We start from the raw sequence: 26,323 nt of genomic DNA, 5'->3' as shown, positions 1-26,323 counted from the left end.
ACAAATCTTAGTGACATAAGGCTGTTTTATGGATGTAGCGACGCAATATAGGAACTTTAAAATGTATAAGTTACACAAGTATAACCAAAACAAGGCAAAGACAGAGAAATACAGTAGCGGGAAGGAATGTACAAAATACAATATTTTCCCTTATCAAATTTAATGAAAACTGCGAGGACGATTTTACCGTTCAAACTCTTTGTCCATCCACTATTGCAATTTTAAAGTCGACTTAAAAAGCTTTATGCAGAAGAAAACTTTTAAACACTTTGGTGCGACCATTAGCTTACGACTGGTTAATGTTTAACAATAGCTTTGCACTGCAGCTGTTTAAAGCGCTGGAATTGTTTTGTTGAATATTTAAATGCTTTTGTTTGCTGGTTTTGTCTGAACAAAGACCACGCTTGACAACTATCAGCTGACCCCACAGGAATCCGCTAGTAATTTGAGTAGTGAAAACAAATGTATAGCTGGAGCGAGAAAAAGCAACAAAGACCAAGAACTACTTGTAAAAACGAAGCTAAGATTTTAAGTATTCCGTACGTAAGTTGTTTAGATTATCTTGCCTACGAAAGAGAATTGTAAAATCGGATTATGGCAAAGGTAAATCAGTTTGCATTTGTACATATTTATATTGGCTAAATTACAGAGTTAAACTGTTTCAAATAGGTAACGCTTGTGTTAAATTTGGAACTAGCAACCCCAAAGTAAAGCAAATGTAAATTGCATTGTAGGCATCCGAGCTCCACAAGTCTATAAAAAGGTTTCAAGTCGATGAGATTTTCTGCAATAAAGACAACAACATCCTTGGTAAAGGAGGATTCGGAACTGTTCGCTTAGGGCACCACCGTGTTTTGGGAAAGCTTGCCATAAAGTGTCAACCACTTCAGGGTTCAATGCAAGAAATGGAAAACTCAAAAAAAGAGTAAGAAAAAATAGTATCATAAGGCGATTCAAAGCAAAGAACTCTTTGGCTTGTTGTAAACACACAGACAAAATGACAAACGTTATTCTCAAGCTTAAAATATACAACCTTGAACCTTGCAATATGTCTCCTAGATTACTAAACGAGGTTCGAATGATGTTATTGGCTGTTCATAAACACGTGGTACGCATGGAAGGTTTGATTGAGTGTGAAGACTGGACCGGAATCGTCATGGAGCATATGCCAGGCGGTTCGATGGACAAACTCATATTCAGCGACACGTTGGCAAAAATACCTCCAGATTTACTTCTACGAATGTCCTGCGAAACCACCGACGCAATTACCTACCTTCACAAATTGCTAGAAGATCAAAGAATTGCACATGGCGATCTAAAACCACAAAATATCTTACTCAGTTCAGATCTTCACTGTAAAGTTGCTGATTTTGGCGGAGCTGCTTTTTCATTTCACACCAAATCTCTTAGAGCAGGACCAGACAAACCTGGAGAAGGACGACAATATACTCTCGTTTTTAGCGCCCCTGAACGACTTACTGGTGATAGCGAAAGGCTAACGACCGCTATGGATGTTTTCAGCGTCGGCGTCATCCTGTACGTGGCAATTACCCAGCAGTACCCGGAAGTGCAACAGAATCTTCTAATGTTGTTGTTACATATTTTCCCTGGCATTCGTCTGGACATGTCTTTGATTGACGAATACATTGGAGATCTAAAGTCAATAAATGATGAGCATGGTGCCGAAATAATTTCTCTTCTTAAAAGCCTCTTGGTCAGATGCGTAAAGAAAGACCCGTCAGAGCGTCCGCCAATGATGGAAGTACGAGATGAACTTCAACAACAACTGGCGACTATCAAGCCTGCAACTATGGCGCAACATGTTGCTAACGTTTTGGCTCACGTTGACATTAGAGATGACGTGTTTCAGGAAGAAGCCTGTCAAACCATCAACCAAGCTATACTGTCAACATCAGGTACAGTTGTAAACCAGAAACTTCTGTATTTTTAACATATTCCATCAACAAGTTTTCTCAAGCTTAAAACATTATTGAGGGTTGGTCTCTTAACAATAACTTTGCAGGTAATAAGCAAACTAACACTCAAACAAATAAGCAAAAGCCAAGACCTGTCAACAAAGAAACCCCCGCAGGTGACGTCAAACAAAAGGAGTCAGCAGGTACGTCAGGCATAACAGATTAAAGAGAATGACCCAGCGTTGTTTGTGATTTTATATAATTCACGTTAGCCGTAACATGGGTGACAGAAAAACATGACCTAATCTAAATGGTGGCTTTAACAGGATTTTGATTTCATTAGTAGTATATTTTTACATATTAAACATTAACTTTGTCCTGAAAAGTAAATTTGCCGTGATACAATGCTCTTTGTGTCGTCAGCTATTAACTTCTCAACTAACATAACTTTTATCTAACTTGTGTAAATATTTTGCTATAAAGGGCACAGATTGTAGGCTACTATTAGCTTCCCATACCACGAAACTAAACAAAAAAACTTGATTAACATATGGATTTGTTAATTTTTTTCAATGCCTAGCATTTCAAAACCTTCGACAAAAAGTCAAAACCGTTCGTGACAAGCTAAAAGAAAAAGACAGAGATGGTTGGTTAAACGCCTGCGAAGAACTGATTAAACTTGTAGAAAAGGATCCACCCAAGCAGTTAAGCGAGGAATATGCCCGAAACGTCTTAAAAGAGATCACCGATTTAGTGGAAGCTTTACTGCAAACAAAACCTAGCGGTATTTTTATCCATCTCCTGCAATCAATAATTCCCTTATGCAACAAAGTCACAGACATCCAACATCAACTGGACACATTCAAACGCATCGCAACCCTTGCGTATGCGGTTGCTCAAAATGTAAAGGATGATCGAGATTTGGAGAAAGCCATCAACAATCAGGCCCTGGATTGCATGATTGGTCTGTTCCGGGGCATAGCCTCACTCAACCAAGAGGAAGAGGAAGACGTTGTGAAACTTAAAGCCAACATCTGGTATTTCATGGCAATGTGCAACGATAAGCTTGGAAACCAGGTTCTGGCGACCATTCATCTATATTCAAATGCTGTGAACGCTCTGAAAAAAACTTTCGGAGATTCCTGCAAAAAGTTGAGCGTGTTTGGAGCTTGCTGCAACAATTTAGGTCTGAAATACGAAAAAGCTGAGAAGCTTAAAAAAGCAGAAAAACATTTCCTCGAGGCTCATTACTGCTACCGGGAAGCTGAGAGTGAAAAGGGAGACGAATGGAGATATAACAAGCTCTGCATTACTTTTGAAAGTACGTATCGGCACATACATATTTCAGCTTTTGTTTCTAGTTGTAGCCATTTTACTTTTGAGTTGCGATTACTGTTTAACAATGTGACCAAGTAACTCTCGTTTGTTTTACAGACATATGTGATCTATATGAGAAAAACCCAACAATGGCCAGAGATAAAGGGCGGGAAATACTCGAGTTCTTTCAGAAGAAATTGTTGAAAGGTGTTCATCGATTTAAAAAGATTTTTCTTTCGCTGAGAATGGCACTTTTGCTCGACATCAAAGACGATGTAATCAGTCTGTGTCGTGACTTGGCTGCGCATGTCACTGAGCCTAGCTCAGCTCAAGAAAACAGTGTGGAAATCTGCGAGGCGCTCTTGAAGAAAATGTCGGAAAAGCTACTCAGCAACAGATGTTATAACGAGGCAACGTCGATGCAACGTTGCGGCGTGAGCCTGAGTAAGTTAATCCCGGATGTTAACGACCAAATTCGTTGCATCTACGGCTTCGCAGCTGTTATGATGAAAGAAGTGGCCAGCATTGCATCGTTTTCGTCTCGAGTTGGGTTTATTCCATCAGAATTCATACCGCTTTTGAATGAGATGACTGCACAAATACGTCAAAGTACAACGGCTGAAGAACGTGTCAGAAGAAAGTACTTGAGCGCCTGTCTGGGATATTTGAGCTGCTTCTACATCAAAACGAAGGAATACAGAAAGTCCTTTGATGCAGCCAAGGAAGCCTTTAGTTTGCTTCCTACAAATTTAGGTGATGAAGCTAACATGTCTCACATAAAATCCATGCTGCATTTGATGCTTGGTTACTGCAACTACAAGTTTAAGGATTACGATCAGGCTGAAACTGAGTTTAATGCTGCAGTTGACCTAATGAAAGATGATCCTGAGTTGGAAGTTCCATTGAAGCAAATACGAAAATTTGTTGAAAACATTCGATCTCCCATGAACGCAATATTTGCCTTACCGATGCGTTTGCTCTTTCCCTGGTTTCTGTGAATAAAATAGAAATAAAAAATATGCACTTTCTTAGCGCACGCTTCCGCTATCCATTAGTAAGCTGCATGTAGTTTGAATGACTCTATAATTGCACTTTATGCGTTCACTCTGATTTTACGTCTCCTCTTGAATAACGCTGATTGGTTGTACAAGTCTGGCTTTTCAAGACGGACCACTGCCTCCGTCTGTTTGATTGGTGCGTTCTTGCTTTCCCTTGCTTCGGGCGATGGCCGAAGCAATTTTATCCGCAATATGCTTTGTGTGGTGATTACTAAAAAGTCCAGTTTTGTCAACAAATTCAAAAAGTTTGAGATCTATATCTCTGGTTGTGTTAACGGTATAGCAAATTGGCCTTACGAACTGGCTTTTGGTATAGTTTAATGCTACCTATATTTAACATACTGTAGATAGAGTGTGCGAAGTGTAGCTCACATTTAACGTTTGAAAACTGTTAAAAGTGTTGTGATTTGTTACCGTGAAATTCGAGTTGCGCTTATAAATACTGACAGATGCCGTTATTTTTAAAAGCATTTTAATTTCAATCAAGGGCAAATTCTAATAATTTATAATTGATTTGTTTGTTAACCAGTACCGTATTCACTACAATTATTATCATCGTCGTATAAATGGGTGCCTCGATTTTAGTCGTCGATCTTGCTTGTTTGGTAGGACAAAAAGCTTAGAGTGGAGTAAGTGGGATGGCTCATTGTCCGACGCGAAAAAAAGAGTAGCATTATTGCGGCGAAGTCAGAAGGATGGATGCCCGCGAGAATGGGGAGATTATCCACCGGTAGTGTGGGAAGCAAGCACCCGGTCACTGTGTTACGGTACACAAGACACCGTTTATGGCAATACGGTGGTAGTGAACACTGCGGCACCAAGCAGAAGCACAGTGCTCCACAGTGGAGTAGAGTTAGGCGAGAGCTGCTGTGCAAACGGTAGCAGCAGTTCCAGCTCCAGAGTTGGAACCCATAACCAACAATCGTTTTTACAAATGATGCGAGATGTGAATTTCTTGGGTGGTGACTAAAGGTGTAGGCGGTACGCGAACGATCTGCCCAGAGTTGCCCCACAGTAGGCCTATTCTCTATTCGAGGACAGGACAGAAGGAAACAAGCGTTTCATTGATGATAACCCTGAGCTCACGTTTTACTTCTTTGTTGGTGGGGTAGACACCGACGCCGATTTGGTTTTGCGAAGCTTCAATCTCTATTTCTGGAGGTTGACCGATGAAGTAGTCATGTCTTGGCAGAGAGTCACATTTGCTATTTCCCATTTTCTTGCCAAGTATACAAAATCGTTGAGGGCGTACTTTGTAGACGAGCTCCATAATTATACCGACCATAAGCCTGTTTGACAGTAGAAGGAGCAAATTGCAGGCAAAGGCGCTGTGCCATATACTGTATCGTTCATAGCTTATGTGAGTTCTAAGAATACAGCACCGGTCTTTCTCTTAGTCTCAAAGGCAAAAAATCCCGATGTAGGAAAAGTTTCTCATCATGGCTGTCGATTAATTCGTGTTTTGTTTGCACGGTTTTAGTTCGTTTCGATACCTCTGAAACACATTTCTGGAATGCTATTAAGCTCCGCAGTAGTTTTGTTATAACTTCTTTTGTGACTCAATTCTCATTCTCTTCAGCATGGTGTCCAATCTAGGAAAGACCATAAGTCAAGCCGCGCCCAACTCAAGTAAATAAAGAACCTGACCAGAAACGTTTGGCTACAGGCTGAATGAATAACCGTGCTTGAGCAATTCAGTGTAAAATGAAACCTCTATTGCTCTTTGTCAAGATCAAGTGGTCAACTATCTTATGCTATTATTGCAGCAAAATACGTTTTGAACATTACTTGAAAAGCATGTACAAAAATACAAAAACTATAAATTGCCGACTCTCGAGATAGCAGAGTGGTTAGCGTGCCGGATTCGTAAACATGTGAACCGGGTTCAATTCCAAGTTTTACTACCGTTGTAATACTTTTAAGCAAGGTATGAACGACGCTTGCTTCTGTTCTATGCTCGTGGGTGAACAGTTTAAAATGTAGGCAAAATAACAAAAATTCGAAAAATCGCAGAAAGTAAATGTAACTCAATATGACGCAACATGCATATTAAACATAAATGTATAGAGAAAATAGGACATTTACTCCTATATTCCTTTATTCATTGTTTCTTTATTCTCTATCAATCATTATAGAAATTTGTTTACAAAAAGTGAAGTCATAACCATGCTTCTACAGCAAAAACAGACGCCAGCTGTCTAAAGCATTTTTGCAAAACAAAGTAAACAAACGTCCTTTCACTTTTGTTTTTCAGGTTTCAATACAGAAAACACAGAATCATATCAAAAAGAGCATGGTTAATGGTTTAGCAGAGGCGCCGGAGAGTTGTAAAAAAGCACCGAAATTGCAACGCAAACACAAAATAACAAAAAGCAAACTTTATTTGCTCGATCACCAGAAAGAAACTTTTGGAGCTGATGCTTTCCCAAACAAAGGACCTAGCCATAACAACACTTGTAAAGGAAGCATATCTGCTACCAGAGCTACAGTCATTTAATTTGGTTGCAGGAAGAAACCGACGGACCGAAAACTATCTAGCTAGAACCCAGTTGCCAAAAAGAGGATCTAGCTTTGAAAGTTTACAGTTAAAAAAAATTATTTCTAGACTGTAAAAGCAAAAGTAATTGTACAACAAATTTTGTTTTTAAAACCAGGCAAACGCACAGAACCTTTTCCATTTACAGTCATTAAATTTAATGTTTTGATGAAATTTGCGAAAATTTTTTTCAAGTTAGTTTTCTGCATAGAATCGTAACATGAAAAGAGAGAGAATACTTCGAATAGCAAGACAATGGTGATCTATGCCGACATTCTTAAAGTTATTGCCACGAGGCGTATACAGCAGAAGAAGAAAGTAGGTCGCATCACAACTCACACACAAATAATCGCAATCTCACATAACGATCTCTTAGCCCCTACACCCGACAAGGAAAACAATGACGTCATGACGTAATTCGCAAAAGGAATCACAAAAACAGCGATTCTGTCTTTCTCACGGCAGAAGTAGAAACCAGAGTGATTTTCAAGCAAACAGATTGATGCAATTGTCGCAAGATCCACAAGCGATGCGTGTGGTAGGTGCGTTGTGCGATGTGATGGGTTCGCGTGTGCAACATGGATCACATGTTTTTCACCGATCAAAGTTTACAAGACGGGAAAGTTCACAAAAAAGTATCGGTGCTTTAATTATGATGTCAACGTTTCTAAACGTTGCAGCGTGGGATTAGTAAGAAAAGAACAATAGACACACAGCTAACATGGTAATTATAAGCTAGACAGGTTAGGAACGGAAACTCTGTGAATAGAAGTGCAAAGTAAAGTAAGTTGCCGAAAGTAGCCGTAATGCTAGGTAGGCAACATTAAAAATTGCAACGCTGACGCAAAGTTTGCAGCCGGGTTTTTCCCGTAAAAGAATACGCGGGGATTGTCCGCAAAACGTTTATGAAGTAATTGTATTCATTCTTTACCAAAGATAATGACGGCCAATATAATGACGACAAGTTGCTCTTTAGAGGATTGATCACAGAAGCATATATATATATATATATATATCTGCACATTTTAAGATGTTAGTAGTCTATCATTCGCATTTGTCGTGTCGCAGATGGACGAAGTGTAAAAGGCTAAGCGATCAAGCAAGGGGAAATGGAATTTAAAATAACCGCATATACTTGTGGTTGATAAATAAAGTAGTTCACCGCGCGCAGTCATATAGGCAGCTATAATAATTAATTTATATCCGCTAATAAAGCAATTTGACAAATATACAGATTAAATTATAGGACCTGTTGAACTCTGTCACCGTAAAGTATGTCAAGACAAGGCATGGACAAATATGCATTTCCAATCAGCTGTTTGTAGAAATTTTTTTTCAGAGTTTCCTTAAGAATGCTGCGCTTAATTATAAACTTTGCAGGAAAACCTAAAAATGCTGCTCGTGTCAATAACTCCGTTTCAGAAAAGAAATCGACACAACCGACACTTTCTAGGTCCCACTTGCATAGTAATAAGCACAGTATACGGGGAGCTTCAGTGTAATCGCACTTGGCATATATAGGCCTATACCCTGAAGTGCATAAGCTGCACGGACATTTTTCAGTCCGACAGATTACAGCTCATACTTAGAATTGTGGGGTAACTTCTAAATAAACTAATAGATGAGTTTGCCCAAGGCTCAGCGACTTTAAAGAAAGAAGATTATGATTTGCAAGTACAGAAAATTGGCCACATTTCGATCATTTTAAACGAAGTGTTAAAAGGAAGAAAAGTTCCCCAGGAAACGTTTCCCGAATGACGTAGGCGTGTTTTTAATTTCAGTAGAAACAATAAATGTTAAACTCAGGGTGGTCGAACTTAATGTTACCACGGACCACAAATAAAAGTCAACTCGGGCCAAATTATATTGAATATTAAAGCTGTAGACGCGGAAAGAATGATGGTAGATATAACGCCATCAAATAGCGAAATAAGATTTAATTCAATTGTTTTAGCTGCTGTTTGTGTCATATGTTTCTTAGATATGGTTGCAAGCATTATAATGGGCTTTGCAAGGTGTCAACAACAGCTGTTGTGATGATAACGGCACCACAAGTGAGTTGTTCACCGTAAGTGGGTCACGCAGTGAAAAAGTTGATTTTAGCTATTAGGTACTCGAGTTTAGGTTAAGATTAAAAGGTAGGTTTGAGTCATGTTTACGGTAATACGTGATAACATTTAGGTTTGGTTGCAAGAAACTATGAAAATGACGTGAACATATAGGCTACGATTAGTTCTGATGAAATACGACAAAGAACAAACTACACGATGTCACCTCACAGTGCACCAGCTTTGATTAACGTCATTAAGATTTCAAACATTGACTAGGTTAATATATTGAGGCTGCGGGTCGACCTATTAAATCTTAAATAAACGCCTAGCTTTTCGGACAGCGTTGTTAAAAGCACGAGCAAACACAGGTGAAAATGTCAGGTTACGGAAGCGTCCTGTTTCAATTTTAACTGGGACATTGTTATAGCAGGTCGTTGATGTATGAACGATAAATGCTAAAAGTGCAGTTATAGTCTATATTACTGAAGTTAACATTTGTACATTTGCACAGTATTACATTAAGGCTTATTTGTTAATGATTCAAGGTTGAAATAATCAAATATTCATTAAAAATTAATATGGCGGGTAAACGTATCGGGAAATAGAATACCGTGACAACCCTTGTATAACTGCATTAATGGGTGTTGGATGTAACAAAAAAAACGCATGAGCTTCAATGAGAATGTTAGATGTATAAAGGAACTGAAATTCTGTAAACAGAAATCGCTATAAAGTTAGTGCATTGTTGCATGAGCAGTGTGTATAGCGACCAGGCAAAGTAGACGTAAATTTTGCAGTCGGGTATCTCCCATATGAAAAAACACGGAAATGGTGGATTGCACAAAGTTCATCAACCTTTCGTGGTGTCACGTAACAATAAATCCATCTCTCTCGTCAACGATTATGGTGACATGTTATTTTGCAAATTTCATATCAAACAATCGATTGCGTTTGCTGGCAGGTTGTCCGTATGACTTGATGAACATGAGACAGAAGCAATGTCTTTGTTGTTTAACAATCAGGCAAAATTTTCTCTGAAAGACATTGGCGTCAAACAAAAGTTGATCGAATAAATACTAAATATAGAATAGAAAAGGCCACCTTTCTATCTGTGATTGTCAGCTTTCCATAAAAGGTTGTTTACAGACAATTAATATTGAGTTATTAAAGGAAAAAATTAACAGTCGTAACTATATAGGTGTAAATATGATGTGCATATTGCATACACTGACTATTAAAAAATGAAAAATGTCTATTGCTATAGCCTATAGGTAACCATATAGGAAAACTGATAAATACATTTTGATAAGTCAGCGATATTAAGATGGATTTTTCTCCAAAAACTTTCTCAGTCGCAGATTATGTTGTGTTTGCTTTGATGTTACTCGTTTCCACGGCAATTGGGATATTTTACGCCATCAAGGACCGAAAGAAACAAAACACAGAGGAATATTTGCTCGGAGGAAGGTGAAATTTTGTCGCTGTTTATCTCAATTTCCACCAAAAACTGTTGACTTGTAATTCTAGTTGTGTTTGTAATTGTTGAATGGTTTCACTGTTGGCCTTAAAGTGAATTAGTTAGAGCTACAATTTCCCATTTGACTTAGGTCAATGAGTGCCTACCCTGTTGCGTTTTCTCTGTCGGTTGGTTTTATGTCAGCTGTGTTGGTACTTGGGACGCCATCTGAGGTTTACAGATACGGCACAATGTATATATGGTGGGTAAAAAACCTTATTTCATCTAACTTGCACTTTTTCAGCGCAAAATAGTTGCAAAATGTTTTGTAAAAATCGAAATGATTCCAAATTATTTTTTTGCAAACTCGTGGCTATATTTTAGGATTCTGTTATCTTTCGTGCTGATGTCTACTGTGACAGCAGAAATCTACATCCCGACATTCTACAACATGCAGCTAACGAGTGTGTACGAGGTAGAGGGAATTGCTTTAATCGTAGTTTCTTCGTATCATGGTAAAATTTGCATAAGATTATTCTGCTTAACGTGTTGTATTGCATCGTTAGTCATAACCAAACTGAGAACATGTTACTCTCAAAAGTACCTGGAAAAACGCTTCAGTCGCTTGATTAGAATTGAAGGGACGCTGTTGTACATGCTTCAAACAGTCTTATATATCGGAATAGTCATCTACGCGCCGGCTCTGGCTCTTAATGCAGGTAAACACGCTTTTTACAGACAAATTGTTTGCATTTTGTGCTAAAACGTATTAGGCCTATAAGTTGGCTGAAACATATTTTTGATTGAATTACTAAATTTGTATTTTCTAACCGTTTTAAACAAATTCGATCTTCAGTAACGGGATTTAACTTGTGGGCAGCAGTCGTTTCCACCGGTATCGTATGCATCGTCTACAGCAGCTTGGTAAGTTGCAATCCAGCATGTTGCAATTTGCCGTCATTTATGTCGACACATAGATGATATTTTCAGTTTCCTAAGCGCTGTAGTGAAAACTTCCCTACAATTTTAAAGCCGGGTTTGTAATTCTGTCTTTAAAGGGCGGATTGAAGGCAGTTATATGGACTGATGCAATTCAGGCTGTCGTAATGTTGGCCGGATTCCTCAGCATCATTATCCGTGGATCAGTCGTAATGGGAGGGTTTGAAAACATTTGGAATAAATGTCTGGAAGGTGGAAGACTGGAGTTATGGAAGTAAACAAGCAACTAAGTGCTATATGGAGTCCTAAATTATTCTTATTCATTCAGACACTCACGCAGCTTAAAATACACAACATTAATGTAAAAGAACTGGCCAAAACACCTTTTAGTTTCCTTAGCTCCCTATAAAGCTTGTTATAAATATATTACCAACTCATTTTCAACAACTATTGCATGCATTAAATCACGGCAAGTACAGTTTCTACCAAATGCATTTTTAATAACCACCTAAAAAGTTAAACGGGTAATATGATACGATTATAGGTTTGATCTTGATCCAAGAGAAAGACACACAGCGTGGAACATATCGTTTGGTGCCGGTTTCTTGTTCATGGCGCTGTATGCAGTGAATCAAGGACAGGTCCAGCGATATCTCTCGTGTCGATCGGTAAAGGAAGCGAAAAAGTAAGTGTTTTAACTTTGATATGTGGCTTATTCCTATATTTATGGAGTAGAACTGATCCTCAAAAAACTGTTATTCTTTTTGTTTTCTGCAGATCAATTATGCTTAACAATATTGGACTTACAGTACTGAATGTCTTTGCAGTGATGTGTGGGTTAATTTTGTACGCTTACTACCAAGATTGCGATCCTATCTCATTCAAAGTCCTTGAAAAACCAGATCAGGTGCAGAAATGAACCTAAAATATCTAGCCTGTAAAAACAAAACCGAAAAAGTCTTTATAACCTTTTATTTCCCAGCTTCTTCCATATCTGGTGCTTGACATTTTTCAAAATTATCCAGGAATGCCGGGACTTTTCATTGCATGTGTATATTCAGGAAGCCTCAGGTAAATTTGTCTCTGCATAGAAATATACTGTATGAGCAAAAGCTGTTACAAATATACAAACGATGTTCGACCCGTTTTCCATTTCAGTACTGTATCCACGGCAATAACAGCAATGGCAAGTGTCACTGTAGAAGATTTCGTAAAACCATATTTCAATTGGGAGGACAACACTTTCACTTGGGTGTCAAGAGGTAATCCCGTGAGCTTTTTCATACCTTTATAATCACCTAGGCGTGAGTAAAAATACAGAAACACAAAAACTTTGTCGGTTTAGGCTCAGTTATTACCTTTTATCCTGCTACACAGGTCTTGTCGTGTTCTATGGTGGAGTGTGCATGCTATTCGCTTATCTGACATCGACCCTGGGCCACCTCTTGCAAGCAGCAATCAGCGTTCTTGGCTTGGTTGGAGGACCATTACTTGGGCTTTACACGCTTGGGATTTTATTCCCGTTTGCTAATAGCTGGGTACGAACAAACAGCCACACATTGCAAGCACCTTAACAATTACTTATATTATATACGATTGAACTTTCCAACTATGCAAACACTTTTGAAGATTGACAGCTTTCCTGTTATTTCTTACACTGTATCTCCATATAGGGAGCATTTGTTGGAACAAATGCAGGACTCGCAGCAGCAATTTGGGTATTTATTGGAAGTCGAAACTATCGACCGTCGCCAGATTTCCTGGATGAACTCTCATACAGCACAGCAATGTGTCCCGGTAACTTCACAAATATAACTACAGCTGCATTAACAACGACTCTTCCATCACCGCCACAAACGCAGGACAACGCGCCACCAGAGGCTGATTTATACGCGCTTTCTTATATGCTTTATACGGTATGGGGCTTCTGCTGGACTCTTGGTGTTGGATTGCTGGTCAGCGGGATTGCTTGTAAGTTTTCGAAAAGTACCTGAATAGCTTAGTCGTCGAGTTTGCTTGATTTTGCCTTTAAGGTTCTTTCGTGTTTTTGTGCATGCTATACGTTTGGATATAACCATTCAAAAGCGCATATACAACTCTCATCAACTATAGTATCATAAGAATGTTCTGACCAAGCTCAACCTACAGCAAAAACAGTAGGCACATATAGGCAACTAGCCTGTAGCAAAGCTATCCGAACATTGTGCTTCAATTATAAGTCATATAAGTTAGAAGTTTAAAAAGGAGATTGGTCGAGTACCAGGTGTGCTAAATCTAAGAACATTTGCTGTTATTAGGTGGATGGTATGGTCGTAAGGGAGTAGACCCACGTCTGATTTATCCATTCTTTGACCACTGGGTTTTCAAGTGTCTCCCGGAATCCTTCAAGAAGGCCATGCGATGTGGCGTTCAACATGACGACGAAAAGAAAGATGACGTGGAACTTTATTCGGTGACCGGATTGGTAAGAAAAAATATTTGATCACATAAATTGGTTCATTGGTTAACTGAAATCATGAAATTACGTATGTTTTTAGTAAATAAGCCGCTTAAACTCGCGTACAAAAACCATGGTATTACCGTGTTATCAAGCATGTTAAACACAACCTGTTTTAACGGCAGAAATATGTTAAAAAAGGAAACAAATAAACATATTCCGTTTTTAATCGTGAATGAGTCACAAACCGATCGATTTCATTTGCAGAAAGAAAATAGAGCGACATATCTGAATCCAGAGTTTAAATGTGACAAGACGGAGCAAGCAGATATCAATGGATGCTCAAATTTTTAGTTAAAGCAAAAACGTGTTAATATGTTTCATTTTGTATGTATTAAAACACACACACGCATGAATACGCAGTAAACAGTATTACGTTATTTGCATAAACGTCGGGACTGCTTCTGCACATTTGTTATATTGCTGTATTCTTGTCTATTTCGCTTTGCATATTCGTATTGCGTGTTGTCATCCAACAAATAAATAGAAAAAGCAAAAGAATAGTTTCGAGTCATATTCTAATAAGGATTTGATGAGTAAGATATTCGCAGGTGCAGTTCCACTCAGGATCCTAGATCAATTTGTCGGGGCTTACAAATCATGCACACATTTGTTAACCATTGAACCAACCAACTAACCAAAATGTAGTAAACATGAAAGTCACGTTATCTAAGACCATTCTTTTCGACTTTTAGTCCTTCGCGGACCGGTAAAAATGTAGAAATAATTTCAGGAACCGACGTCTCGAAACTATGTGCAATAATAAGACAAAACGTGTATTTGGTGTGTGTTAAACTCAAAACTGATCTGCTTGTCCTTTATAACGTTTAATAAAGAATGAGTTCGATTATATTTAATTAGATTTAGTTTAAACTATTTATTTATACGAAACATTATTGTAAAGATATAGATGTAAAAAGGGCGACTGCAAGCGGCACCGGTCAGCATAAAAACATTGGCGGTGGCGGTCCGCGTTTGAAAGCCACTGATCTTAGGTAATGCCAGTTATTCAAAAACTATACAAAGATTTCACCATAAATTGGTATTTACCATAAGACTGAATTACTTTGCTGTCAAGCTGATCTTTCATGCTGTTTCCTGTGCAGAAAATTTCTCCCGCTAAACGGAAACTGCTGTATGCACTGTACTTTGAAGTGAATGGCGACATAGCTTTGATAGTTCAACTTCTGCAACATCAGATCATAAGGTTTGAGCAACATTATTACTTAGTTAAATCTGACGTCATTAATAAGATAGGAAATATAGTACCTATCATTGGCATATAGTTAAGCGATTGTAAAAATATTTTTACATAATAATAAAAACCAATGTGCTTGAGAAAATACGCTATGAGAACGGTAGCCTATACGTAAGCAATCTACGGAAATATGTAATGGAAATGGTTATGCCTAAATTCTAAAACCTTAAAATCGATTAACTCTTTATAGAGAACAGCAAGACTAGACAATATAGTGCAGTGCAATTACAGTATGGTAGTTGATTTTATGAAAACGAAGAATGTTTATGAAAACATTTAAGGATTGGATTTTCCTATTATCCTGTATATATATTCAAAAGAACGCTTACAAGCTAATCAAAATTTTTACTACAACCAGCATTATATTTTAACAGAAAATCCACCGTCCACATTTAAGCTGATAAAAGTATGGATTTTTCTCCGAAAACATTTACTGTCGCTGATTATGTGGTGTTTGCTCTAATGTTGTCCGTGTCTACAGCAATTGGGATATTTTACGTCATCAAAGACAGAAAGAAACAAAACATTGAAGAATATCTTTTGGGCGGCAGGTAACTTAGCGACGCATATCATGCGTTAACTTCCAAGAGATATCTTTAAGGAAAGACAAGGGCTGACATTACCAGCATTTTATTGTAAATACGATTTAGAAATTTATAACATAGATAAACAAAAAGTGTCTCATACACAGGTCAATGAGCGCTTGTCCGGTTGCATTCTCACTGTCGGTCGGTTTCATGTCGGCTGTGTTAATACTTGGTACACCATCTGAGATTTATAAATATGGAACTGTGTTCTCATGGTAAGTGAAGGAATGTCATGTCATAACGTTAAGCTTTTTGTAGCGAAATAAATTCTTGTGAACTACATCACGTCTTTCCGCTTTTGACAAAAGACAAAAACGTCGTAAGGTTATGGTTAAGCTATAACCGTATGACTGTCGAATGTAAATTACTGCAGAACAAGATCGACAACAGTATTACATTATTTCCTATTTACGGGTTGACGTGTTGAGCAGAAGTATTGACATTTTAATATTCTGCTTTTGTACCGCTATATATCCATAGATTTACTAACCTTTAAGTAATGAGTTGTCTTCTTCTGCTCATGATCGATTGACAGTGCTTTTTAGGACTCTTTTAGGTTATGTATGGATGACAATCGTGGTGGCTGAAATTTACATTCCCACCTTTTACAATATGAAGCTATCAAGTGTCTATGAGGTTAGTCGATGAAACAAGCCATTTCAGAGTCCTAGGCAAAACAATGTCAAAATAAAACAATTTTCTGTATTTTTGTTGTTTTATGCTGTGTGAAGTATCTCGAAAAACGTTTCAATCGACTAATCAGAATCGAAGGAACATTGCTCTATTTTATGCAAACATTTCTCTACATTGGGATCGTGATATACGCTCCAGCATTAGCATTAAGCTCAGGTATCGTCACTTATAGCTTGCTTGAGGTAAAGACTACGTAATTGCAAAGTAAAATTTTTAACAGAAACATTTACTGTAGACTACCGGTATTGCTATCGAAGTAGCCAAACTCTTTATATAAAATTGTCACTTAAACAACACAAGCGTTTCTATTTCTTATTTTACTGTTAGTTTATTGTCTATAGTTACCGGATTTAATCTGTGGGGAGCGATCATGTCAACTGCAGCTATTTGCATTCTATACAGTGCGTTGGTAAGATGAGCACATCATTATTATTATTATCGCTGTTGTTGAAACGAAGTTTAATAAATATAAGGGAAGACTGGGGTTAAACGTAACAGGGTTACGTACGTTGTAACACCACCGATAAAATAAAATCTACTACTGGTCGAAAAGCGCTAAATACCGCCAAATATCGCTTTCTATGAGATCATTCACGTATATAGTTTTCAGATTATGTTCGGTTTCTTTACAGAATTAGAGGTAATAAATTCGTTTTGCTACTGCAAAGTCAAATTTTAGCAGTTTAATTTTCGGTATACAAGGCCGTTAACCAGATGCATTAAACCATCTATGATACAACAAAAACATAACCAATTCATTATGAGAGGCGTTACAACTTACCCTAATCGGTGTTACGACTTACCCCAATCAGTGTTACGCCTTGCCCCAATTTCGGGAATTGTTGTAACAAGCGAAAATTTTAATTAACTATAATTAGCAAAAGTTCATGTGAAAATATGCAATGTTTTTCTGAAAGGTGGTTGATAACCCAAAGTTCCTTAAACGCTTAAAGTTCTTAACATAATTCGTGTGAAATTAATAACAGAAAAAAGTGCTTAACAGCATCCAACCCCGGTCTCCCCTACTTAATATTAACAACATATTAGCGGTAATTTACTGATAAAAACCACGCAACAATAGGTTTGTATCCAAATATAAGTGATTATAGGCTACCTTACAAAGAATTTGCAAATTCTCTACCTTCATTTTTCTCATAAAGGGCGGATTGAAGGCAGTTATATGGACTGATGCGTTTCAAGCTATCATTATGTTGATCGGGTTCATCAGCATCATTATCCGAGGATCAGTCGTGATGGGAGGGTTTGAAAACATCTGGAGAGCATGTGAAGAAGGAGGAAGAATCGAATTCTTGAAGTAAATGAAAAGAAATCTATTTTCTGGACGCAGATATCTTCGCTCGGCAGAATATAGGATCCCACTACAATAGAAAGCAAAAGTCAAAATAATAACATAACAAACTCGAGCACTGTACAAAGAAAGATTTTGCAGATTTGACGTTGATCCAAGGATACGACACACTGCATGGAGCTTGACGTTTGGAACTGGGTTTCAGTTTTTGTCTACTTACGGTGTCAATCAAGGCCAGGTTCAAAGATATCTTTCGTGTAAATCAGTCTACGAAGCTAAAAAGTAAGAGATTTTTAAAGTTTAAATAGAAACATGTTTATAACCTCGAAAAGAAGTTTCTTATAGGCCTATCAATAAATCGGAATCTTCTATGTCATGAACAGTTCCGATGCCTGTAAATTGCTTTCTTCCACACTACAGAGCTATCTTTCTGAATTCCATCGGTCTCGTATTATTGACAGTATTAGGAATAACATGTGGACTTATTACATATGCTTACTACCACAACTGCGACCCACTTTCGTATGGCTTTGTGGAAAAACCTGATCAGGTAAGTTGTCATCTTAGATTGTCTTAAATTAGGTTTAAAAAGTCGAATCTATACAACGTTAGTTATAGACGTCGGTTAAAAGCGATAAAAAATCAAAGTTAATAAAAAACAAAAGAGTTAGTTATTGACTCATCAAGACCAAAACACTTATTTTCGTTAAATTGTTTCAGCTTCTGCCATATCTTGTATTGGACATCTTTCAAAATTATCCGGGAATGCCAGGATTGTTTATCGCATGTGTGTACTCAGGGAGTCTCAGGTAAATTGATCGAATGTAAATAAATCATAAATGCGAACTTATTTACGGCAAACGTAGTTTTTAAATTTCTTTCTTAGGCGCATACCGTACCTTGTGCTAACTGAAGATGTTGCGGTATTGATTATGACTGTAGAATGGCTAAAAATCTGACAACTTCGTGTTGGTTTAACCGTTTAATTTTAATCAGTGACACTGCTGTAAAATGCATCCAAATGTACATACTGTACTGTGTGTTGTAAGTGAGTGTAAGTGTGTGTGGTATTATAGCGTTTTGTGCCCGGTGAAATTTCTTTATGCGTTCAGTGACGGTTACTGTTGCCCGTACTACTGCTGGCTTTTGTTTTGCATTCCATCATCTTTATGTGGGACTGCTGGGAACGCGTGAAATAAGCTTTACATGCAAACTGTTTGTTGTTGCTGACTGACTTTCGCGCAACAGCACGAGCGCTCACGTGTTGCTGCTGCAGCTTTCACGGGCGTGATCGACGTTCGCTTCATTTTTATTAAGTGAGCTTAACAGGAATTCTAACCTATGTGTGGCAATGCGGGCTGTAGACTCAGCTACCACACGAGTTGTAAAAATGGTGCTAATGGAATCTAGCGAACCAGTGTCGCTTTGAATGTTGTAGGAAAATTCATATATGCCTACCACCTTTCTCGTATTATACAGCACTGTGTCAACCGCCATCACTGCAATGTCAAGCGTTACGGTTCAAGACTTTCTCAAACCAACATTTGACTGGAGCGATGAAACTTTCACGTGGATATCCAGGGGTACGAAATTTTTAAACCATCTTGATTAAGTTTACAAAGTTTAACTTGTTGTTTGTGCGTAGGGATGATTATATTTTATGGAGGAATATGCATACTCTTTGCCTATTTGGCTTCGAGCCTTGGACAAGTACTACAGGCGGTAATCAGCGTGCTTGGACTAGTAGGTGGTCCTTTGCTCGGACTGTATACTCTTGGCATGTTATTTCCATTTGCAAACTCTGTGGTAAGTTTTATGCTTTTGGCTAAACATCTTCTGCAATTTTTTTAACTGTTCATTGATATATGGATAAACGGTGTAAAATCACTCTAATGGTTTAAGTTTTAGGGAGCTTTTTTCGGTGCAAATGCTGGGCTGGCTGCGGCGATTTGGCTGTTCATAGGAAGTCAAAACTATCCACCGCCACCGAAATTTCTTGATGAACTTTCCTATAGCCTTGCAAAATGTCCTGGTATTGAAAATGCGACCGAACCTAGTCCTATAGCTATGATACCAACGTTGGAAAAAACAACCCCTGTCATGCCACCAGAAGTGAATATGTACGCATTTTCCTATCAACTTTACACAATGTTTGGCTTCTTCTGGACGATAGGAATAGGATTGTTAGCAAGTTTTCTTACATGTAAGTTCCTCATCACAAAATTATACAATTTGTTACGCTGAGAATGAAAAAAAGATTAATACAGGACTTTTAATTAATCATTCGTTCAAAAGGCGGTTGGAGGGATCGGAAGACAGTTGATCCTCGTTTGATCTATCCATTCTTTGACCACTGGATCTTTAAATGCTTGCCGGAGTATTTCAAGAAAAGGTCAAGATGTGGAGTAAAACGACAAGCATCGTACAATGGGGACGGTGAAGGAGTAAGTTTTATAACTGGAGACTTGGTTTATCCAGGAAGTCAAACGTCATGTGCAAAAACAAGCCAGAACTACCTTTCAAAACTTATAAAAATAGATTCATTATATTCACTAAAATGCCTATTTTACTCCCTGCAGAACAAGTTAATGTTAGAGAAGAGAGAAACAACAAAATCACGAAGTTTATAAGTTCTAGACTCACCGTTTCTAATATATGATACGCAACCTACTATATTCCACAATATACTATACAGTGTGTATTTATTCACTTTTGCAAAATGTGATTCGAATCATTGCAACTCAGCTAGTCAGTCGCTTAGGGCGTTGATCAGGCTAGGAACTATTAATTATTGAAACCCGGTTGAATTGATTTAGCCAAACGAATGCTCATTTCAAAAACACAAATACTCAGAACTAATGCAATCAGAATACTTCTGTCGAACTAGGTAGAGCTAAACTGAATGTGAACATAATGCACATTGCATTGCATGGTTGGACTAGTCGTTAGATTTATTTAATCCAGAAAGCTAACTGAAATAAAAAACACAATAAATTCAGGTCAAAAAAGTACGGCGTTTGAAAATTATTCACACATGAGTACATCATAAATAGTATTAAAATATTATAAGATCTGCATAAAAATTCCTTTGGGTATGTAGGACGATAAAAGAACATTTAGCAAACTTCTATTGTTACAAAAAATGGGATGATGAATCAACAACCCACATTACTCTGGTGACTACTGGGGTGAATTTTTCAACTAAAATCTTTATTTTTTTATTTCATTTGAAATCTGAACATTTGTAGTGAAGACGTTTTTTACATTTCTCAAATGCAAACAAAAATGCATATGAATCTCAAAGACAGGAAATTCATATGTCCTGCGTGCAGTTTCCTGGCATCCGTTCGTTTTCATATATTCTCCATTTTGCTTTGCGTTATGTCAGAATTTGTATACGATTGATTAACGAGTGCTTTTTCTTTCTTCAGCCGATATTGGTAGTAAGATATTTGCAGTTAAAAGAAATTCGCATTTTCGCATTGCGCAATTGAAGACCTTACAGTGAATTTTAAACCAAACCAAACCGGAAAACGTGATAAGCTCGACATCTGTATTCGGATTGCCTTGCAAACACTTTTCTTTCAAACGGAAAGAGAGTGACGAAAGGCAGAGCTACTCATAGGAACAATTGCTTGGTCAACATAAAAAAGAAGAATAAAGTTCATGAATGGATTTAGAAAAATGAATGAAGTCTTTTTATAAATTTCTGGTAGATTAGAAAAACGACAATACTGTATTGTCAGACATGGTATAAAACAACGTATAGCGTCAAAAACTTAAACCAAGTCTTACGGCTATACTGTAACCAACGTAGAACGACTAGAACGTAGAATGCATTGGCCAACTTTGCATGCGGTTGTCTGTTATAGTAAGGTTCATTGAATACTCAATGTTATTATTATTATGGCAGTAAACTATAGAGTTATAAAGGTACTGTCCTACGGGAACCCAACCGACTCAATAACACAACCAACATATCATCAAATTTGTTACGTAGAATCAAACCGAAGCAAACAAATGTTGCGAATTAAACACTGTCTGTATCCTGTTGTAACATGAAGAGGTTATACTTATTACTTGCATAATGTTGATCTGATTTTAGTAATTATAAATACTAACTTATATAGTAGGCTATCAAAATTATGCCAAAAATCAAAGTGCAGATTTTGCAGCAAAATCAAGCGTTATGCTATTCCCAACTCTGGTCAGGATGGTCACTCTGGTCAGGATGGTCAACTTCACCTGACCACCTGCAATAGCTTGTGACATTTGAAAATGACTTTCAGGGCGCTTATGTGAGCAAAATATAGGCTAATCTTTTGGTCGCACTCTTTCAGAAAATTCAAAAAGACGTTTGAACCTCTAAAATTCAAGAAGCTGGTGTTTCTAGTGGTGTTACATCGATACTCTTGTAGGTCAGGTTGGATTCAACCTGAAAGTGTTTATTGTATACCCGAGTGCGTTAAGAAAACAGTAACAATTTGTAATAAAAAATCCTACCAAATTTGTAGGCTCAAATCACAAGTGCGTCTTACGTATAAATCTACTAAGTACACTTCCAAGTTCACAAACTAAAATTTGTTGTCAATTTTACTTTTATAATTGTGCAGGCAACATGCAACTTAGCTAGATTATATACTGCATGTACAATATACTTATACATAAAAGTATGGATTTTTCTCCGAAAACGTTTTCTCTCGCTGATTACTTGGTGTTTGCTCTAATGTTGTCCGTGTCTACAGCAATCGGGATATTTTACGTCATCAAAGACAGAAAAAAACAGAACATTGAAGAGTATTTAATGGGAGGCAGGTAAGTTGAAATGTAAATTAAATTATAAAAATATCGTAAAGTATGTTTATGGTAATGGGTTATAAGCATGAATCGCCTGCCCGTACAACGATGTGACATAAATGTAACAGAGGAGTGTCATGAACAGGTCAATGAGCGCCTACCCTGTTGCCTTCTCGTTATCGGTCGGTTTCATGTCGGCTCTGGTGGTTCTTGGGACTCCGTCCGAAGTTTACAGATACGGGACCATGTTCTCGTGGTAAGTGAAGAAATGCGCCAATTAAAATAAAGCATTTCCACCACATAAAACTATATGCTCACATAGTGCCGCCATCACTGCGCTCGAAAAAGATCATAATATACACTGCAAGTATCACATAGTTTTGAGCAGGATTATTAAGCCTTTAGATGTAGTAGTTTACTTTTATGTTTTTATGTCCGAACAACTAAACCACGTGTTTTAGATCATGTCCAACTGCTTACATTGACTGACAAATTTTTTCAGGTATATGTTAGGTTTTTTATGGATGTCAGTAGTCGTGGCTGAAATTTACATTCCGACATTTTACAACATGCAGCTATCTATCTAGTGTATACGAGGTTAGTCGTTTAAAGTTTAAGGTATAGCCAAGGATCAATAAGCTTACCAGAACCTACAGCGAATTGAAGGACGAAATTATTTTTTGACATCTGGGTCGCATAATACCTTTTGTATATTTCAAGTATCTTGAGAAACGTTTCAATCGACTAATCAGAATCGAAGGAACATTGCTCTATCTACTACAAACCGCACTCTACATTGGGATCGTGATATACGCCCCAGCACTGGCCCTTAGCGCAGGTTTTTGGTAGAGTTCTTGAAACGTAGAACTAATCGCAATCAAGATCGTCATGGTACAAATAATTTTACAAAGTTTGTACAGTATGTTACATTCACATTCTTATATTCTGTACCAGTATCGTCTGCTGTCTCAAACATTTACTTTCCACATTAACAATACAACATTTTATGATCAATTATAATTACCAGCTGGACAAATAAAAGCTTCCATCTCCAATTTTAAACTTAGTAATTATTATGATTTACGCAGTCACGGGATTTCACTTATGGGGAGCAATCATATCAACTGCCGCCATTTGTGTCCTTTACAGTGCGTTGGTAAGATAAAATACAGTAAAGTCATTTACCAACCTAAAATGAATTTCTAAAGTTTATGCAAAAGCTAATCCAAACAAACAAACAAAAACTTAACCATGTGAACGAATTTTGCTTCACGAAACTGCTTCAATATAATAAACTGCAGTTATGAACAAAGACATAAGATACACAACCTCCTTACCGTCTTCTCATAAAGGGCGGATTGAAGGCAGTTATATGGACTGATGCGTTTCAAGCTATCATTATGTTGATCGGATTCATCAGCATCATTATCCGAGGATCAGTCGTGATGGGAGGGTTTGAAAACATCTGGAGAGCATGTGAAGAAGGAGGAAGAATCGAATTCCTGAAGTAAATGAAAAGAGATTCTTTAAATAACTTATGTAGGTGTAACTGTTAATGTCCAGAAATGACAAGATCTGTTCTTTTAAGTTAACAACCAAGGTACATGAGCAAGAAACAAACGAAAAAGCTTTTTGTGAAGATTTAAGGCTGATCCGAGGATTCGACACACAGCATGGAGCTTAACGTTTGGTGGTGGGTCTCTTTTCCTGGCCTTATATGGGGTCAACCAAGGCCAGGTTCAAAGATATCTTTCGTGCAAGTCATTCCACGAAGCTAAAAAGTGTGACTTTTTTAAAGTTTTTATGGTAACACGCCTGCACCGTTAAATACGAATTGTTTGTCACAATAGCTTGGAAATTAATGTCAAGCACGGTTCTGAGCCTGTAACCTATATAATGCTTTGTTCTATTCTGCAGGGCAGTTTTGCTAAACAACATAGGTGTCGTATTGCTAAATGTATTTGGAATCATGTGTGGGCTTATTGCGTACGCTTACTACCAGTATTGCGATCCACTTTCATACGGTGTTGTTGAAAAACCTGATCAGGTATGATTGTTACGCTTTATGTTTGAAAAGTCGAATGATATATAGATTGTTATAATGTGTAGAGCTGTTCTAAAAAAGAGTTGGTGGCTACAATTCAAAAAAAAGCATTTATTTCCACAAAAACGTTTCAGCTTATGCCTTACCTTGTACTGGACATTTTTCAAGATTATCCGGGAATGCCGGGATTGTTCATCACATGTGTTTACTCAGGTAGTCTCAGGTAACTGCATTTTAAAACGAAGAAAATTTAATAGTCTGTTTGTAATGCATACTCTGAAATGCTAGATTATTTCAAGTAACATCCCTGTGAGTATACGCCTACAAAAACATCTATATAGCAACGTCCGATGCCTGCTCTGGCACATACGCCATGGTTTTCTCAGTCGTTTTAAACTTATACTTCATATTTGCAGCACTGTATCAACCGCCATCACTGCAATGTCAAGCGTTACGGTGCAAGACTTTCTCAAACCAACATCTAATTGGAGTGATGAAACCTTCACGTGGATATCCAGGGGTGTGAAAACTATACACACAATAAGACACCACCTTGATTAAGTTTAAAATACTTTTACATTGTTTCGACATGTAGGGATGATTATATTTTATGGAAGTGTTTGCATGCTCTTTGCCTACTTGGCTTCGAGCCTTGGACAAGTACTACAGGCGGGAATCAGCGTACTTGGTCTAGTAGGTGGTCCTCTGCTCGGACTCTATACTCTTGGCATGTTATTTCCGTTTGCAAACTCTGTGGTAAGTTTTATGCTTTTCGTTAAAGATATTCGGTTTTTCCGCAAACATTTTTATTGATGAAAAAGACGATGTGATTTCTCGTGAATTTCAGGGAGCGTTTTTTGGCGCTAATTCCGGTCTTGCAGCGGCTATTTGGGTTTTCATAGGAAGTCGAAACTATCCACCATCACCGGAATTTTTAAACGAACTTTCCTACAGTACTAAAAATTGTCCTGGGTTTGAAAATGACACCACAACTAGCTCTCTAGATATCACAACTACAGCGAAAGAAACTACTCCCTACAACCCACCAGAAGCGAATTTGTATGCACTTTCCTATCAACTTTACACAATGTTTGGCTTTTTCTGAACAATAGGAATAGGACTGTTAGTGAGTCTTCTTACAGGTGAGCTTTTTTATCAAAAAGACTAGATATTTTTTATGAGTTAAAAAGGAAATTATTCTTATGTCAAAAGGCGGTTGGAAGAACCGAAAGACAGTTGATCCTCGTTTAATCTATCCGTTTTTTGACCATTGGATCTTTAAATATTTGCCTGTACTTTGCCTAAAGTACTTGAGATGTGGAGTGAAGCAACAAGGTTTCGACTATAAAGATGAACAAAACTTTGTAAGTTTTAACAGCTGAGAATTACTGTTTTATACTTTTTAGTCTTAGTGAAATAGAAATTTATCTCTAAAACTTTTCATTCTTTTGACAAGTTGAAATTTGCTGTTTGTTTTGCATTAGGAACTGCAAGAAAAATTTCTTTTGAAAGAGAGAGAAACAGCAAAGTCCCAAGTTCAAGCTTGAAATTAAACAGCGCTTATACACGTATATGGCCTACTATTTCCTAACACATACACTGCGGCTTCCAACTTTGCAATGAAAACAGTAAAAAAATATCAGAAGTCAGCTCTCCCGTACTTTCAAGAAGTTAAAACGGCTTTCATAGATTATAGCACATTCTACTTGGTGTTATCTGTTTTTTTCCCTACGACCTTCTCTAAGAGTATAACCATGCGTAAGAGAGACAATGTTCTGAAACAACAATATTTTTCAGAAAATCTTTATGTTCATTAATTCTGTTATCCGAAAATATGTCCTGGATTTATGAAAGTTAACCTAATG

The 26,323-nt window shown here is 37.5% G+C and overlaps 3 protein-coding genes and 1 pseudogene across 4 annotated transcripts; all 4 read left to right on the top strand.

Moving 5' to 3' along the window:
- Nucleotides 1-334: 334 nt before the first annotated feature.
- Nucleotides 335-4,870, top strand: LOC143445764 (uncharacterized). The gene is made up of 6 exons (XM_076945076.1): nt 335-603; nt 735-925; nt 1,060-1,916; nt 2,024-2,119; nt 2,497-3,237; nt 3,351-4,870. The coding sequence occupies exons 1-6, from the start codon at nt 595-597 to the stop codon at nt 4,229-4,231; spliced, it is 2,775 nt and encodes a 924-aa protein (XP_076801191.1). The 5' UTR covers nt 335-594; the 3' UTR covers nt 4,232-4,870.
- Nucleotides 4,871-10,144: 5,274 nt separating this feature from the next.
- LOC143445770 (sodium-coupled monocarboxylate transporter 1-like) lies at nt 10,145-14,254 on the top strand. The gene is made up of 14 exons (XM_076945084.1): nt 10,145-10,345; nt 10,486-10,596; nt 10,719-10,809; nt 10,936-11,053; nt 11,191-11,258; nt 11,393-11,547; nt 11,818-11,958; nt 12,051-12,180; nt 12,256-12,344; nt 12,432-12,535; nt 12,651-12,811; nt 12,947-13,244; nt 13,571-13,737; nt 13,978-14,254. The coding sequence occupies exons 1-14, from the start codon at nt 10,203-10,205 to the stop codon at nt 14,062-14,064; spliced, it is 1,863 nt and encodes a 620-aa protein (XP_076801199.1). The 5' UTR covers nt 10,145-10,202; the 3' UTR covers nt 14,065-14,254.
- A 1,182-nt stretch (nt 14,255-15,436) lies between these two features.
- Nucleotides 15,437-20,247, top strand: LOC143446998 (sodium-coupled monocarboxylate transporter 1-like). Its single transcript, XM_076946892.1, has 13 exons — nt 15,437-15,579; nt 15,720-15,830; nt 16,161-16,251; nt 16,347-16,490; nt 17,469-17,623; nt 17,759-17,899; nt 18,038-18,167; nt 18,338-18,426; nt 19,097-19,200; nt 19,263-19,423; nt 19,526-19,820; nt 19,913-20,061; nt 20,197-20,247. Exons 1-13 carry the CDS (start codon nt 15,437-15,439, stop codon nt 20,245-20,247), a joined length of 1,764 nt encoding a protein of 587 aa, XP_076803007.1.
- Nucleotides 20,248-21,842: 1,595 nt separating this feature from the next.
- LOC143446265 (sodium-coupled monocarboxylate transporter 1-like) lies at nt 21,843-26,316 on the top strand (annotated as a pseudogene). The gene is made up of 14 exons (XR_013113908.1): nt 21,843-22,432; nt 22,560-22,670; nt 22,917-23,011; nt 23,135-23,252; nt 23,503-23,570; nt 23,767-23,921; nt 24,055-24,195; nt 24,332-24,461; nt 24,593-24,681; nt 24,875-24,978; nt 25,054-25,214; nt 25,306-25,600; nt 25,671-25,822; nt 25,943-26,316. The product of XR_013113908.1 is annotated as a sodium-coupled monocarboxylate transporter 1-like (transcript).
- The last annotated feature ends 7 nt before the right edge of the window (nt 26,317-26,323 follow it).

The sequence above is a fragment of the Clavelina lepadiformis genome, chromosome 2, assembly GCF_947623445.1.
Source record: "Clavelina lepadiformis chromosome 2, kaClaLepa1.1, whole genome shotgun sequence".
NCBI classification, from domain to species: Eukaryota; Metazoa; Chordata; class Ascidiacea; order Aplousobranchia; family Clavelinidae; genus Clavelina; species Clavelina lepadiformis.
This window is presented reverse-complemented; position numbering and strand designations above follow the sequence as displayed.

Bases quoted from the DNA above. Each gene is read 5' to 3' on its own strand.
- LOC143445764 (XM_076945076.1), top strand. The intron at 926-1,059 runs GTAAGAAAAAAT...TATGTCTCCTAG, and splicing joins ATGGAAAACTCAAAAAAAGA to ATTACTAAACGAGGTTCGAA. The intron at 2,120-2,496 runs GTACGTCAGGCA...TTCAATGCCTAG, and splicing joins CAAACAAAAGGAGTCAGCAG to CATTTCAAAACCTTCGACAA.
- LOC143446998 (XM_076946892.1), top strand. From the start codon at position 15,437: ATGGATTTTTCTCCGAAAACATTTACTGTCGCTGATTATGTGGTGTTT. The intron at 16,252-16,346 runs GTTAGTCGATGA...TGCTGTGTGAAG, and splicing joins AGCTATCAAGTGTCTATGAG to TATCTCGAAAAACGTTTCAA. The intron at 20,062-20,196 runs GTAAGTTTTATA...TACTCCCTGCAG, and splicing joins ACAATGGGGACGGTGAAGGA to AACAAGTTAATGTTAGAGAA.
- LOC143445770 (XM_076945084.1), top strand. From the start codon at position 10,203: ATGGATTTTTCTCCAAAAACTTTCTCAGTCGCAGATTATGTTGTGTTT. The intron at 11,548-11,817 runs GTAAACAAGCAA...ATACGATTATAG, and splicing joins GGAAGACTGGAGTTATGGAA to GTTTGATCTTGATCCAAGAG. The intron at 11,959-12,050 runs GTAAGTGTTTTA...TGTTTTCTGCAG, and splicing joins TCGGTAAAGGAAGCGAAAAA to ATCAATTATGCTTAACAATA.